The 16,612-nt window shown below is 45.1% G+C and overlaps 1 protein-coding gene across 4 annotated transcripts in view; it reads right to left on the bottom strand.

The window, feature by feature from the left end:
* Positions 1-16,612, bottom strand: part of Gria1 (glutamate ionotropic receptor AMPA type subunit 1) — a 303,361-nt gene that overhangs the window by 80,217 nt on the left and 206,532 nt on the right. For all 4 annotated transcript variants that reach the window (XM_033761584.1, XM_010639694.2, XM_010639693.2 and 1 more), the window contains exon 11: positions 12,582-12,952. In XM_033761584.1, coding sequence (XP_033617475.1) covers positions 12,582-12,952 — 371 coding nt within the window. The remainder of the gene's footprint in view (positions 1-12,581; positions 12,953-16,612) is intronic.

Below are 16,612 nucleotides of genomic sequence, written 5' to 3'. Positions count from 1 at the left end.
GTGTGCAGGCCAACAGCCTCAGTAGCCAAATGTGTAGGAGAGAGAACCTTCAGACTATTCCAAGCCCCGCCGTCAAGTCATCTGCAGCCTCCTATATTTTCTATCTAAGACTCCAGGCATAGACAGAGACATGACACCCCACTGTGCCCCTGTCCAAGCTCCCTGACCTGCGTAATTTATGATCACAGTAAAATGGCTGTCGTCTTATGTCACAAGTTTGGGGTGGTTTGTCATATAGCAGTAGTAGTGCAGGCTGTGACATACAATGCCCAGTGTGCAGGGGTATAAGCAAGTTGTTTAAGAGACAGAAGCAAGGCCAAGTCTCGCTATAGAACATATGCTTTTAACTCTTCTGTTGAAAAAGGCTTGAATATTTACAATATCTGCCTGTCTGGGAGGTGGAGAAAACCACTGTCATGTTGACTACAAGGAAAAAAAGCTGGGTGGCCAGGAGAGCAGGAGGGAACTGGGGGACCATGTGGTCTGCAGAGAAGGGTCTCTGCCAGAGGGGTAGTCATGAGAAGGAAGCAGGTGGGAGCTGAGGTCCAGATCCCATCCAAGAACACGGGGTGAGTAACGCTTCCAATATCTCTGGGCACTGCCCTGCCCCCGGCAGCCTTCCTCCTTCTCCTGGGAACAGCCTCTGGATTTACTTTCCTCGGCTGGAGGTGAGCTGGGAGCCCAGCCAGGCAGGGAGCTGCAGGTCAGTGAGTCTCCAGAAGCTCTCAGCAGAGAACCAATAGCTGGTGGCAGGCCAGGAACAGAGTGAAAAGGAAGTAAGGTGATTTACACAGAGGAAGGCAAAGATAATTGAGACTTTGGAATACCTGGTCTACACTACGATCTACAGAACTTACTTCAGCGTCTCTCTGCTCGTGTAGTTCTATGTGTATGAATGGCGTCTTTAATCTTGAGAAAAATGAAGTCTAGCAGTGAAATTATTGGCTCAAATCTTAAGGCCGAATAGACAGTGGATTCAAGATCCACACCCAAGTGTGTCTGAGGAGACCAGGATACTTGGTTTCTAAACATGGCCATCTCCCCTTTGCTTGCTAACTCCCCATGCCTCGTCCGGAGTTTTTTCCATAAATCTCACTTTATGCATTAGGAAAAGTCCAAGTTTCTCCTTTTCTATAAGCCAATCCAGATCATTTTAGTCCTTAGAGGTCTTTCTGTGTTTTCTACCGAATAAACAGAGATTCATTCTATAAGGAATTGTTCAAATATAGTCTGCTTTTTTATTTACCTGTCTTGTTTTCTTACATACTTGGGTCTTCTACCACCTGGCAAACTCCAAGGTCTGAAAGCATCCCGTTTCATGCTTCAAATATGTCACAGCATTTAGCATTGTACCTAGTGCAAGGCTTAAATTCCAGAGGGAGCTCAATTAAAAGACTAGATTCCTGGGTTCACTACAGCACTCTTCAAAACAGTTAATACGTGGAAATGCTTTAAGCATCCATCGAGGGGGAATGGCCAAGAAAGGTGGTACATCCACATCGTGGGACAGAATTCATAAGTCATGAAAAGGATGGGGCGCTGTTATTTGCAACAGTGTTGATGGGGCTGAGATCATCATGTTAAGCTAAATCAATCTGAGACAGAAAGAGCAGCACCACACAATTTTAGTCTGGGGGGATCTGAACAGTTGATCTCAGAGTAGTGGAGAGCAGCATAGCGGTTTTCCAATCTAGGCAAGGGGAGATGAGGAAAGGTGGCTCATAGGTACTAAGTAAGACAGAAGTGAGACGCTGTAATGTGTCGTTTGCCTTGAGGGGACCACAGGTAATAATAAGGTGCTGGACATTTTGAAAAGCAAGAAGAAAGATTTTAAATGTCTTCATATAAAAAAATGATAAACGTTGGAAAAGATGGATGTTCTTAACTGAAACATTACATACTATATGCTGTATGAAAACATCACACGATATCCCATTAATACATACAATTTTTGTTTCTTTGTTAAAAATTGCCTTTATCTGAATAAATAAGGCCCAGTGTATGCACGTGCATGCGTGCGCACGCACACACGTGCGCACGCACACACACGCGCACGCACTGAATTGATTTATCCCCTCTTGTATCTCTACAAATACATAGGGTAATCAGAAAGAAAACCAAGCAGAACAGAGTCCCTTTCCATTCTTTCTCCTCATGCCCACCAAGGAACATGAAAGAGCAAACGAATAGCAAGTGGTTTCCCAGCAGCAAAATGTAGACATTTTTATCTCAGCTTTCAAGGCACAGTCCATATTTTCTACAAGTCTCGCCTCACCTCAGCCCACACAGACATTTCCTTTATCACTATCATTACTAAATTGCTGTTAGTTCCCTAGTTTCTGTGCTCTAGAAAGGCAGCGTGGGCCAGTGGAAAGAGCCGATAATTTGGGACCCGCAGAATGATAAACCACTAGTCCCTGGCATTGCAACCCTGAAGATCTTTACAAGCAGCATAGCCATCCTTGTTTATCGACCTCCATGGCTGCCTCCTGCTCCATGAATGATGAGCTGTCACTTCATTGCCCAGGTTTCTACGGATGGGCACTGGGTCTGATCCAGCTTGGTAAACAGTGCAGTGAACATCTTTGTACATCTGTCTTAGCACACTGGTATGACTCCTTCCATAGGATGAATATCTAGAGACCAGATCTTTCCCATTCCCTGGAACTTCAAAACCATTTCTGATCATGATCCTTCCCTGTTCTTCACTCCTATCTAAAATGGCACAGTTAAAAACATGTCTTCTCCAACTTGTGGCTGGGACTATGGCTCCCCTTCCAATGTCCACAGCCCCCTGCCAGCTGAAGCCAAAAGGTTGACCTCTCTAACGTGTCTCATCTCTATTCTTGTCTGTGTCTTGCCATCTCCCTCACTTCAGCTTGCCACAGTGTCCTCACTCTTGGTGGGCGTGGAATGCTGCTCTGGATGCTCACCTCTCCTCCTTCAAAAGGTGGCTTTTAATGATGGTACTGCAAAGAATAACAGTGATAGAATAGAAGGCCCCCAAAAAGGCCCCTTTTTTTGAAAAATAAAATTAGAGTTAGGGAACCCTAGATAGAAGAAAAAGGGCACCACTCCTGAACTCTAAAAGGCCTCGGGGACCCGTAAATTACCTCCAGAAGATTTGTGGTTGTAGAAGACAGCAGCACGTGGAAGGCAAACGTGGGTGTTAGAATTAGAGGTTACAGTCCCAGCTTTGTTGGGTGCCCAATAAGCAAGAAATTAATCTCTATGAACCCTGAAAATCAGGGATTTTCTCATGTACAAAATGACATTGTAGTAGAGGGCAGAAATTGTCATGACGGTTAGGAGTAAAATAACCTAACATTATCATAGTGCCTGACGCATATAGGTGCAACAAATAAAAATAATTGTGATGGTTCTTTTCTCAGCAAAGAGGAGACTGGAGTGATCCTGAGTAGTGTGGTAACACAGATGACAGGGGAATTTTGTTTCCTGGTTCCTTTCAACTTCATTTTCCTCAGTTCTCCTCACCTCTTCCTGTCTGTTCGGAGGCCAGCCCTCACTTGTCCTGTGCTACACAGGCAGGCAGTAATAGCTAGAAATTTTCTCCATTAGACGGTTTTCTCTCCACTAAATGGGAAATATGACTTAATCTTTAAAGGCTACTGTGAAAATACACACACTCAAGTAGCAACCAAGTTTTGAGTCTTTCAAACACAGCACCTCCTGCCCAGTTCTGAGTGAGTTGTGGAGGTGAGTTTGTCAATCTATGTTTCAATAAGGAACCATAAGGATCGATACGGGGTAGGGCTGAAGATCGTAAGATGGCTCAGGTTCAGATGACAGTGGTGACAGCAACTGCTGTAGGAGCCCTGTGTGAAGGAAGAACTTCCGGTACACAGTGGCACTTAACCCTGGTCATGTCCCATGTGAGGTGGATCTCAGTGATCCCGATGTTTCAGAAGAGGAAAGTGAAATGCAGGGAAGCTATTACCCAAGCTTACACAGCTTGTCAGGGGTAGAGCCTGAAATCAGTCCTGCTTAGCTCCTTTCCACAGTTCAACCTTACAGCCATTTCTGTAAAGCACGGATGTGGAAGAATTTAGGGCTGGGTGGGGAAAGTAAGGAGGCAGCATTTGTGAGCGGGGAAGGAGTTGCATGGAGAGATGGAAAAGGTCTCTCCAAGTAGAGGGAACACTTGTGCGGAATAGCAGCGCGGAGCTGGGGGAACACACTGAAGCAGTGGGATTTGGCTGGTGCCTCGGCTACGCTGAGAGTTAAGAGGAGACCAGACAGAAACGGGGCACTGGGGGCAGACCAGGGACCACCGCATTGCCATTTTGAAGCAGGAAAAGTGAGATTCAGGAGAGCAAGTCACTCGCCCTATGGGCTGGTAGAAACCTGAGACTGAACGACTTTTTAAACTCCCTATCACCTCCTCCAACCTATGTGATCACAGCTGGTCCTGTTTCCCCCTTTGGTGGGACTCTACTCTGCTCTCAGCAAGTATTACCTCACTTCCAAGCTTTCTTTCCTCGCAGCATCGGATATAATGGCTGTCATCACGCATGAAGGCTGTGGTTTCTGTGCGAGTGCCCTTGACATGATTCATTTTCTGCTTGGTACCTTGGGATTAGGTCACCCATTATGTCCTCTGAAAATGGACTAAAAAGGTACCCGAAGGGTGCCACAGAATTACGTTTGCTCCAGTGGGACCATGGTATCTACTGCATATTCAAGACTGTCAGCCTCCCTGTAGGTGGCTGAGCATATCTTTCCCATCAACTTGATTAATTATACTTTTGTTTTTCCCTACATAGAACTCAGTACTTCTTTGCAAAGAACAGGGTATCTTCATCACAGAACTGTATTTGCTGAGAGGGTGTAGAAAGAAACCAGAGGTCCTTTCCAGGAAAATGCAGAACCCAGGCAGATAAGGATGGCCATGGCAGGCCTGTCAGGATACAGAGATGTGGGGGGACATCTTTCTTCTGCGCAGCCCACATCTGTGGCCTGCATTTTCCAGAGGACGGGAGAGGAAAGAAAAACATAGAAACCAGGGTTTATGCTCCAAAAAATGAAAGCTGAAAGGAGAGGCAAAAATTTTCAAAATATACAAGGGTGGTATTTCCGGTGTACCCACAGGCATTAAATGCATGCAGTGGTATTATATATCCCTCACCGTTCTTCCAGGGGTCGCAATGTGGTGCCCACAGTGGGCATGGCTTTGATCTGCAGAGTTTCCCTGGCAGTGCCATCCACAGCTGAGTGGAAGTGGCACTCATTAACTGGCACACAGGCACTGAGTTCACCACCGCAGCTCCCTGCTGACCTGCAGCCTTGTGACCCTGGACTTGCGCCAATCACCTGTGTAATACAGGCTCAGTCCCTTTCCCTCCCTGTAATCCAGGATCCCTCAGGCAAACTGGGGTGTATGTGCTAGTGACATATTTATTTTGTGTACTGCCAGTCTCCTCGCTGTAAGAGGGCAGGGTTGTTTGTGTGCTCTGTTGCATGATGCCTCTCATAGCGCCCTGATCCATGTGTGCTACACTCCGGGTGCTAAAGAGACAGTTAATGCATGAGTGCGTACACCATGAAGCCTAAACGTCTCTTTCTGTGATGTGAAAAACTTTCTGAAAAAAGGCCCATTTGCAATTCTGAAGGAAGAGCTATCTCCCGTGCAATAAAGCTGTTCAGTGCCCTGCATAAGGCACACCTGTGATCCAAGCTATTCAAGAAGTTGAGGTAGGAGAATAGGAAGTCAGTGGCCAAACCGGGCAACTAAGCAAGACCTTGTCTCAGAATAAAGTAAAGGAGTTGGAACATAGGTTTGTGGTACAGCACTTGCCTAGCAAGTGTGCGGACCTGGCTCGACTCTTAGTGCTGCAAAAGAAAGCAAGACAAAAGCAAACAAAGAAAAAGCGGTTCCTAAGATGAACTTCCACAGCAACTTAAAGGAGAGCAATTTAATGCTCTCCTTTCTGATGGCCAGAAGTGCTGGCCGAGAGACAGAAAACGACGTTTTCATTTGCATATTCCCTGAAGGGTTTCATTTTCTTGTCACTGCATTCATTTTCACATCCCCACGCTACACTTTGGAGGCTTCTGAAACTTATTGTTCTCCCCAGAGTTCTGTGAAGCTTCTCTGTCTGGCTCTCGGCCCCTCCATCAGGCAGTAAAGAACTAACATTGCAAAGGCAGTGGGCCCTGAGTAGGAGTCCTCCTCTGTCAGCCCCCATGATGGGGCAATGGAGTCCCCCCCAGAAAATCCACGCAGGCATCACACCTGCCGGGACAGACAAGTCGCCTACCAGCCTCTGCCTTCCCTGACGTTGCTTTTAATGGTGAGGAAAAAGTAAAGGGTGATTTCCTCTTGTGAGTTGCTCTGTGAGCTTTTCCTGATAGACTGGGCTACATAAAAAGGCAAAGTCACCAGCAGGGCCTCTGCTTCGATGGCCACACTGGCCTCTCTCAGCCCAAGGCCCTACTCACCTGGCAAGGAACACACTAGACGGTAGTGATCAGGCAAGGCCTGGGATCTGTGTTTGTGGTTGTTAATTGGCCCCCACTGTTTCTGCCTGCCCTGTGGACCTTCTCTCTGTACTTCTGAGTTATCTTTCCATGGACAGCATCCCGGTTTGGTGACTTCTAAACTTCACTGCCCATATGTTCTAAGGCAGCGGCGGGAGGGAGAGTTGTGAAAAGCGCACAGCTCTCTGCAAGTGCAGGGCTTCCAGTGCCACAGATCTAAAATTCTGCACTTGAGCAAACACCCCAGGTGATTCAAATGGGTCTCGGAAGAAACCCCTATCCCTAGTCCCAAGCCCAGGATCATCTGTCATACATTTCTCATTGTTCACAAAGCCCTGTGACATTGCTTCTTGCTACTCTGAATCAGCCTTCTTTCGAAAGGAGAGAGGATGTTCTTTCTTGGGCTGCTTCCATTGGCTCCCCGCTTCCTCTTCTCCTCCTGAAACACTCCAGTGAACCCCAGATGAGCAAGAGAAATGGGTTTGCAAGGCTCTCTCTGGAAGGGTAGGCCGGACAGCAGGAGGTGCGAGGGGGAACTTTTCCCATTCCTCTTAGTTCCTGTGATACACTGGTTGCCATGGAGATCATCTGGGAATACCAAGGTCAGGCCTTCTGCAGGTATTAGCTGGGGTTTTTCTCCTTGGCCACCCCGTTCCCAGGGTGAGTCAGTTACAGGGCCCCCAACCAGTGTATCAGCTAAGGGGGCCGAGTGTGTGATGTAGGGTTTGGGGAGATCTCCAAAGAGCCATCACTTTCCTGCCTGAGACTTCTCCCTGTGAGGAATTTTCTTCACCAGGTGGAGACAATTACCGTACACGCTGATCCCAACTATGATCAGGAATGAGAGAGTTCTGAAAGCCGAAATCATAATGTCTCACGTGCCCGTATTCTCCTAAGATTCTTCTACACTCTCTTGTTCTCCTTACCAAAGTCCTCTGAACCAAGGAAACGCTGACCCCCAAGGGGATCGCTGAGGAAATGGGGCTTGTGAGAGCACTGCTGCGGAGGGCAGCTCCGAATTCACCTGTTCGGTCTGAGCATCAAGGAGCCCTGGGTATTGCCTGAGATAATGTCTCACGTGCCCGTATTCTCCTAAGATTCTTCTACACTCTCTTGTTCTCCTTACCAAAGTCCTCTGAACCAAGGAAACGCTGACCCCCAAGGGGATCGCTGAGGAAATGGGGCTTGTGAGAGCACTGCTGCGGAGGGCAGCTCCGAATTCACCTGTTCGGTCTGAGCATCAAGGAGCCCTGGGTATTGCCTGAGTGACCTCAGGAGTCTTGTTCTCCTTACCAAAGTCATCTGAACCAAGGAAACGCTGACCCCCAAGGGGATCGCTGAGGAAATGGGGCTGTGAGAGCACTGCTGAGGAGGGCAGCTCCGAATTCACCTGTTCGGTCTGAGCATCAAGGAGCCCTGGGTATTGCCTGAGTGACCTCAGGGAAAGTACCTTTCCCCCCTCTTGGGCCTCACTCCTCATCTGTGATGAGATGTGCAAACCAGAGCACCCTAAGGTCCCATTTAGAGCTAAATGTCTCTAGAACTGTAAATCCATGTTCTGCAAATGCATCTGCCTTCCTGGATTTGTCTCTCATCCTTCCTCTCCTCATCTGCATGGATGATCCCCATCAGCGAGTCCCGTCAATTCCCATTTCCAAGTGGATCATAAATCCCTGTCCACGACCATAGTAGTTTCTATCCCTGTAATTTCACCAGGATAGGTGTAGAGGCCTCTTGTCAGTTCCCTCTGTCTCTACTTTCGACTCTTCTCTTCCCTAATTCATTTCCTTCATAGCTCCCCAGAGTGGTATTTAGCATGCAGTTCAACTCTTCTTTTGCTTAAGACCCCCAGTGGCTTTCCATTTCATTTAGTGTAAACCCTCCATGTATACACGGATGATCTGGCCTTTGCTTACTTTTCCAGTACTATTTCAAGCCCCTGTGGTCCTTGTTCACTAAAAGCCGGGCATACACATCAGTTCTCCAGTCTGTGAGAGCACTAAGCTCTTGTCTACCTGGGATCTTCACTCATGGCTATGGGTTTCTCAGCTCCATACGAGCCTGGCTCTCTCTCACCCATCAGGTCCTCATAGAAACCTTCTCAAAACACTCCAAGTAATTATCCTTAAATTCCACTTCCTTTATCATCTATTGCAACAGCAGGTTCATTTTTGGGTAGCATATGAACATTTATACCTTCACAATTGCTTGTTCTGTCTTATTCCAATATACTCCCAATTCCTTGAAGCAGAAGCTCCTACCCCACTGCAGGATGTATCGGCAGTATGTCCTCACATCCTCGGTACCTAGAACCACACCCTGCGAGTCATGGACAGTTAGCAGTATGTGCTGAGCAAACGAAAATGAACGATGTTGGACCCAAACAGGGAGGAAAGAAAGGAAAGTTGTGGAAGAGAAAGATACATTTTGGCCGTGGTCGTTTTTGTTGCTCCTTTAATGTATTTTTTTTCAAAATGTGGGAAAAAATCAATGCAAAATATCTATTAAATGTAGGTCTTCAGGCTCAAGCAGCACGCCTGCAAGGTCTGTTCATAGATGGCTTCCTGATCTTCCCATCAGCCTAATGAAAAAAACATTATAACCTGTGATCACAGCTAGGCTGAATTCTAACTTTCAGTGTTAAAATGTAGGTTCTGAAGAGCCATTTATCATAGAATCATTTCAAAGGAAAAGAGGAGAGGTCAGGAGCGCTTGCCCACATACACTATTGAATATGCTCATTACAGATTATTCTTTATGGATTTGCCATGCTAGCTCAGAAAACACTGACTTTAGCTAGTGTGGCCAAGGCTGCAAGTTGAGTTTCCCAAATACATTACCATCCCTTCTCTAGAAGGTAGAGAGTCTAAATTCTTGCCTCCCTATTTTTGCTTGCCAGCATAATTAATCACAGGGCTACTCTTCTGACCAGCAAGGTAGAAGCAGGCATCTGGTATGGAGAGTATTTTCTTATGATTTGGTTTTCTAGATCCAAAGAGACAGATATGGCTGGAAACACTTTCTCCTTCTCTTACTGCTTAAATGTGGGTACAGCATTGGAGTGGCCTCCTCATGAACAAGAAAAGAAGGCCAGGAGAATCACAAAACAGCCCATTATGATTTCACTAAGCCACAAGCCATGGCCTGTTGCTATGTTTTTTTATATATTTGTTTGTTTTTTTTTTTTAGGATGTGAGAAAGGTAGCCCCCAAACTGGCTAATCTACAATCTGAGATAAACTTCAATCTCTGATGACTATTTTGCTGTTGTTGCTGTTACTTGTGAACAATGATATTTGAACAGATTTTGTTGGCTTTTGGTTACTGGGCATAAAAAATAACTTTGAAGAGATTAGCATGAGATAAAGCTATTTGTGTATCAGTGTAGATATATGCAATTCAGATGGAATGTAGTTCTCTAAATTCTAAATTAGTGGAGTTATGGTATATCTGTGGTATTTAACTAAGCAGTGAGAACAATGAACTGAAAGCTCACTTGAAAAATGCAAACAACACTACCACGTCTAACACAGAGAACGCAGGGCCAGGGACACGCAGCAATAGCAGTTTCTGCTGGAGTTTATCATCATCTGCTTGGCTTTGTCACTTATTACTGTCTTAGGGTCCTTGTCTTTTTGTCTGCCCAAAGGATATTTCCAAGAAACATTGTGATGACACATATTTTGACCCTTAGAAGGGTTTCTTCAGGTTCTTAAACTCAGAGTGGCCACCGTAGGCTTGATAAGGAAGTCTGTCTGAAGCGGATATAATTCCTTATTTTGATAGTTCACTCTTGCGCCTGCCAGACTCCTTTCCTCTGTAGTCCACAAATCCTTCCTCCTAGTTCTCATGGAGACCCAGGAATCTAGGTATTGCTGGTCTCTGAAGTGAATCACTAGCTATTTCTGCTTTGTCCCTGGACTTTCCCAGAAGAGGGTGCTAGACTTTAGGACCACTGTGAACAGCGCCCCCTTCCTTTCAGTGAAGTTTAGCCAAAGTCTAGTAAGGAAAGCCAATCAAAAACCAAACCAAACCAAACCAACCAACAAACAATCCATCCTTTTCATAGGTTTCCTATGTAAAGACTAGGTTCTAAATATTTAGCCATCTTTTAAATCTCACACCAATATTCAAAACTATTATTTTCATTTTACCAAAGAACAGAGGTACAGAGTGGGGTTGTTATGCAAAGTTATGGAGGAGGATGGCTAGATATTTGCTGTTTGTTTTTTTCCTCAGCTCACTGGGTTTCTGAGATGACCCTAGAGGAACACTCAGAAGTCCAGGGCTCGCAGTTTGAAAATCAATCCTCTTTCAGGCAGATGTCAGATACCCTCAGGAGCCAGCTGAATAACACAGCAGTGAAACAGTTAGGTGGGGGTTATGGTTCAGCTCCAGTGCCTGCCAGGAAATTGTGGACAATTACTGCCTAATACAGACATGCCTGATAAAGACTCAGTGTGTGAAGCACGAACTGAGACCTCCGGATGGGTGGTGGGAAGTGTGAAAATACACCCTAAGTCAGACCACAGGAGCTCTGTTAAGCAGTAGATGCCTACTTGTGAAGGAAATGACAGAAAAACAAGCTCATGACATATGCTGGGTTTGATGGCCCCACATTATTCTGACTAGAGAGGAATTGTTTTTTCCACTGTTTATCCACTGGCCTGATTTATTTTTAAGCAAGCCCTTCCCCTGCTTGGTTCTTTCTACTCTTTACCATGTGTTTGCCAGTGTTGGCCAAGCATCCAGTCTCACACCTCCTCTCCCACGTTCCTCTTGCACCCCCCCCAGACTGTCTTCTTATTTAAAGAAAAACAAGTTTATAATGGTGAATGTTGAGACTTTCCAAATTATACAGCAGGCAAAATAAGTCTTGGGGAAAGCTTGTTAGGAAGATTTTACTCCACTGCTGCTTAGACATATTGGTCCTCATTGTCAGTCAAATACCAAAGGATGATGGGGGTAAGCATACCTCCGGTACATTTCCATGAGCCTCGTATTTATGTGCTTATGCCCCAGATCCATCCATGGAGGTCTAATTTAAGCTAATCTATAGGTAATCTGCAAGGGAATGCCTACAGGAAAGAGAGTTCACAGACACTAAGTAACTGTGAGAGAATATATAACCAGTGCTTATTATCAGTTAGAGGAGTTCAGGCACGAACATTCTAGAATGTGGGTAAAAAGTTACACATAAGTACAGAAGGTCAGCAAGTGTGAAAATTGGTCTGGATTATTAATTTTCACTTTTCTTATTCCACTTCGTCCTTCCTATTTTCCCTCCTCTCTTAGCTTTAGATCCACTTGTTTCAAAATAGACTGTATTTACAAGCTCAACATACAAAACAAACAAAAATGAAGCTGCTGTGGTTCCTGTTGAGGGTCTAAAATCCCACTGGTTTTGAGGTACCTTTCGTGGTTTGTTTTGAATCACAAGACATACATTTATATCATTGAAGGAATCAAGAGTTTTTCCAGGGTCTTTCTCACAGATGAGAATACTTTTCTCTAAGATGAAGCCAAAGTCTACCAGGGTGAGATAACTTTAAGGCCACACAGACATGTCACCCCATCAGAACCCATCACTCCTCTATCGTACATAAGGAGGATAGGACAGTGGTCTGAATCTCAACTCACCTATCTACTAATAACTGCTGTGTAACCTTGGGAAGACAGTCAACATTTCTGGGGTTTCTCATTTATAGAACCAGATAGAAGATGAGTCCCACCTTCTGCTTCTGTGAACATTCATTGAAGTGATGCATGTATAGGACTCAGAACCTTGCTTGGCATATTGTAGATCCCCAGTAAGAATCAGTTGTAACACTCTTTGCCCCACTGTTTCTCTGCACGTGTCATGATTTGGCCTATTAGTCTCAATAGAACACATTAACAACCCAATAGCAGAAAGCAGATGGAGCTGGATTAGACATGAATGCATCCAGATAATCCATAGCATGCAATGGGAAATTAACTATAAAGAGTAGATGAAAAAATAATTCCTGTCTCTTAAATTTCCAAAGTTTTCCCCCAAAGAAATATATATCCTTGAACAAAGAGGTGGAAAAAGAACCGACTGACCTGGGAGAAATGTCACATCCTTGTTGCATGAAGGCTCCCAGGGAGAACCACAAGCTGTTGAATATCCCAAACTCATTTGACTGGTCAGTGGTGGTCTGTTCTCTTCCTTCCTCAAACTCTTCACTGTGCCACTCATAGGGGCTGAAGCGGCTGACCAGGAAGAGGACGACACTGACTCCAATGTAGGCAAAAACTATGCACATCCAAATCTCATAAGCCAAAGGGTCGAGGAAGGAGAATACTCCTGGCTTGGACTTCTGTGGCTTTTTTATCATGATGGAGATCCCCAAACTCATAAATGGCTTGGAGAAGTCTATAACCTCTTCCCGAACCAACGTGATAGTTAAGGGGGCCACGGCCACGTCTGCTCTCTGCAAAAATAAAATAAAAGTCAATTGAGCTCAGCATCTCTGTTCTTTTTCCCCCTCTCTTCATTGTGAATACTCTTTTGTATCTTCAAGAAGGTGAAAAGGGGAAAGAACTTTAAAAGTCCAGACCTCCCGACTCTATAAAGTATTTCTGGCCAATGAGTGATCATCTCAATATATCACAGGAGAGATAATCCCGTTACTTGACAGTTTGCTTTGCCAGGGGCTTGTTCCTCCTCCCACAAGAAGGAAACTATTGCAATAGCTGCTGTGTTTGCCTGCCCAGGAGCCAGGCCACCTGTAGTAGGAGACCACTTCTTCCGAACTCGGCCCTCCGTGTTGGAATGGGACTGTCTGCACTGATTACTCGGGGAGGCATGTGACCCAGGTTGGGCCAATCAGCATACTCCACTCCCCTGTTCTAGAAGGGCTGCTCAAAGATGGCGTGAGATCCAAGGGAGTTTACTGAGAATTAGCCCTGAGCTGAATGATACAGAAGATGATCTCTGATCCTGTAATTAAGGCTACTCTAAATTCAGGGCTTACCCTGGGCTCTCGAGGAACATGTGTTAATAAATTTGTCTTTCGCCAAGAATATGAGCCAATCCTTCTATTTATGTAAGCCAGTTTGAATTGGATTTCTTTTACCTGAAATGAAGATTATCCTGGCCAACAAGGAAGTAAAGGCAAATTTAACTCAATAAACATTTATCAAGTCCTTATTAGTAAATCTAGGCTGGAAGCTCTAGGTAAACCATAGTCCTCACCCTCAAGGAATTACAAAATAGTAGAAGAGAGTAATACACACACACACACACAAACACACACACACACACACACACACACACTGTTTTCCAGTCCATAAAGTATAAAGGATGGTATGCTCTCCAAGAGGATGTAAAATATTGCAGGAGACCGAGAGGGATTCACTTTGGCTGCGGAGATCAGGACCCGCATCAGGAAAGGTTGAAGTATAGATCTGGGATGGCAGGAGGGTAGGATTTTGACAGGTTGCTCTAGTGTAGAACAGTGTTCGAGGAGGAAGGAACCAGGTGAGCAAAGCCCCAGTAGTGAGGAAGTAAAATGTATTTGTAACTTTTCTCCCCAGGAAGGTTGCTGAGAAATACACAAATAATTACATTCTTGTATTCGAAATCCATCATGTTTATAAACATGAAAAAGTTGCAACAGTCTTCATCTTTGGTCTTCCAGTGTATGGAAACTTGCCTACCTTTCTCTAATCATAGAAGCACTGGTGTTTATTCGGTAAAAAGCCACTGCCCTGTTGGCCTGAGATGAAGAGATCCTGGAAACCCAAGAGGGTTGCCATGGACAGATGCCACAGCCTGATTTGAGGTGAGAGGCACATCTTGCATGTCTGGAGTGACTGGCTCTCTCTCACAGTGCTGCCCAGCAGCAGTGCAGGTGTGTGGCTGGTGGCAAGTGCTATGCAGATGAAGATCCTGCCAACCCACCAGCCAGCTCTGTCTTAGGCCGGATTTCTTCTAGTTGCTCTTGTTGGGGGCGGCTACTAAGGAAGTGCTTTAAGTGGAATGAAAAGTCTGGCTCCAGGATGTCTTACGTCCTCACTTATAGAAAGAAACTCTCTGTGAAGCACTGTGGTGTCAGGTGTGAATTTCACAGTCATTCTGTTCTGTTTTTTCCCAACACTTCCTGCATCAACTTAGATAATTTTTATTAATACTCTCAGGCCAGTACAAGGGGAATGATATCTGCTCTTCCCTGCAAATCAACACAGAAGAGGAGCAGGACAGAGAAGTAGTGTAATGACTGAGGCCTAGTTAACTAGTGGGTGCTGAAGACCAGCTGTGAAACTGATGAAGGGTATTGAGTGGATTAATGTGATGCTTTCTGATATGATCTAATAAAAGGGGTCATAGAGTCTAAAATTACAGAATAATATTGTCTTAATGCTTAGTTCATCTAGCAGTTCAAAAATTGGTTCCATGCAGCATTATCTCTGGAGGGATGTTAATAAAGTATAACGTGAAGATGAACATGTTTGGGAAACACAGATTTAAAGAAGTTACTTTGGGGCAGGACTCAAAACCTTAAAAGACCACTGTGTGTTGAGTATATCATAGAAAGGTGAGTAGGCAGCAGTATTGGCAAAGTTAACTTTCTGTGAGCCATTCATTTCCCTAAGTATCCAAAGAGACCTAAGTGCACAGGCTATGCACATAGCAGGCTGTTTTCTAAGTGGTGAGCCCAGGTCCAGATGGGGAAGGTAGTCTGTGCAAAGCAGTAGTGTTTTGGTTTGTTTGATATTGGCTGAGAGGCCCCAGTATTGGTTTGCAGCGTGGGAGTAGTTAGTAGTGCTTCACAGGACTGGTCAAAGGCAGAGCTGATGGAAAACCGAGCTTCTCTTCTCCGTAACTCCATGACTATGTAGGTTCAAGTGAAACCGTTTGGTTTTTTTGGACACCACCTTCCTCATTTAAAGAGGCATAGTAAGAGGGATTCAGCTCTGTGATGCTGTGCCTGCTTTGCAGGTGTAAGGTCCTGCATTCGATGCCTGGTACCAAAAAATGTCTCAGGAGGTGGCTGGCAAACTTGAGTGTGCATGGGAATCACGGGGAGGGTTGTTCGGAATGGAGGCAGAGTTTTGAGATCCAGCGGGTTTGGGATGAGATGTGCCAATTTGCTTTTCTAGTGAATTTATAGGTGATGCTGAGGCTGCTGATTGAGGACCCACATTTCAAGGACCTAGGAGATCCCAAGTGAAGCAATGCCTGGAGATAAACTTGGGAATACAGAATAGAGCTTTGATGTGGCAGAAAAAAAGCAAGAAGTACATGAAACAGTCAGGGGTGGAGGTCTACTGTGAGTCAGGTGTCGTGTCTGTGAATCCCATTCAGCTCATGTCTGCCATAAAGGATTTGCTGTGCACCTTCCAGGAAGGAGACCTTGGAGGAATTCAATATTTTGCAAGAACCCAGCAGCCAGGGAGCTGGCAGCATTGGAAGTCGGGTCTGGGTGTCTGTTTGCAAAGCCCACTTTCTTTCGGCTTCACCAAAGGAAAGAAAGAATTACACCTAGGAAAAAGACACAAAGATACAGCCATGCGAGAAGCACAATCCTCAATGGTTTTGTTACTTAACCTATTTCCTAGCTGGGAACACTGCTGGCTGTTCTCACTTCATATTGGCTTAACAGTTGAGCATTTTTTTGTTTGTTTGTTTGTTTGTTTGTTTTGGGGGGGCTACTGGGGATCAAACTCGGGTCCTTGTCCTTGTGATGCAGGTGGTGGAACCACTGAGCTGAATCCCCAGCCCTACAGCTCAGCATTAGGAAGCTATGGTTTCTGAAGAGGGAGAATGAAGTAGCATGGAGTTAAAAAAAGGAGAGAGCAACTCGTTACGACTGCTATTACTGGCTGTGTGTACTTTGCCAAGTTATTGAACTTCTCTGGCCCTCAGTGTCCTTCACCTAAAAAATGGGCAAAATCATCTTATCTAATTTATGGGACTGATGTAAAGAATTAGTATTTAGCCTGGCACTGGACACATACTACGTGATGAAATATCATTGCTAACATTGTTGATAAGAGCAACAGGGAGCAAAAGGAACATAAAAAGAAACCAGCTCATATATAAATTGAATTTTGGGAAACTTTAACGGTGCTGCCAACTTTGGAAAAAG

This window comes from Fukomys damarensis, unplaced genomic scaffold, assembly GCF_012274545.1.
Source record: "Fukomys damarensis isolate Sample0158 unplaced genomic scaffold, DMR_v1.0_HiC HiC_scaffold_9, whole genome shotgun sequence".
Taxonomy (NCBI): domain Eukaryota; kingdom Metazoa; phylum Chordata; class Mammalia; order Rodentia; family Bathyergidae; genus Fukomys; species Fukomys damarensis.
Note: the sequence above shows the minus strand (reverse complement) of the source record. Positions and strands in the feature narration are given on the sequence as shown.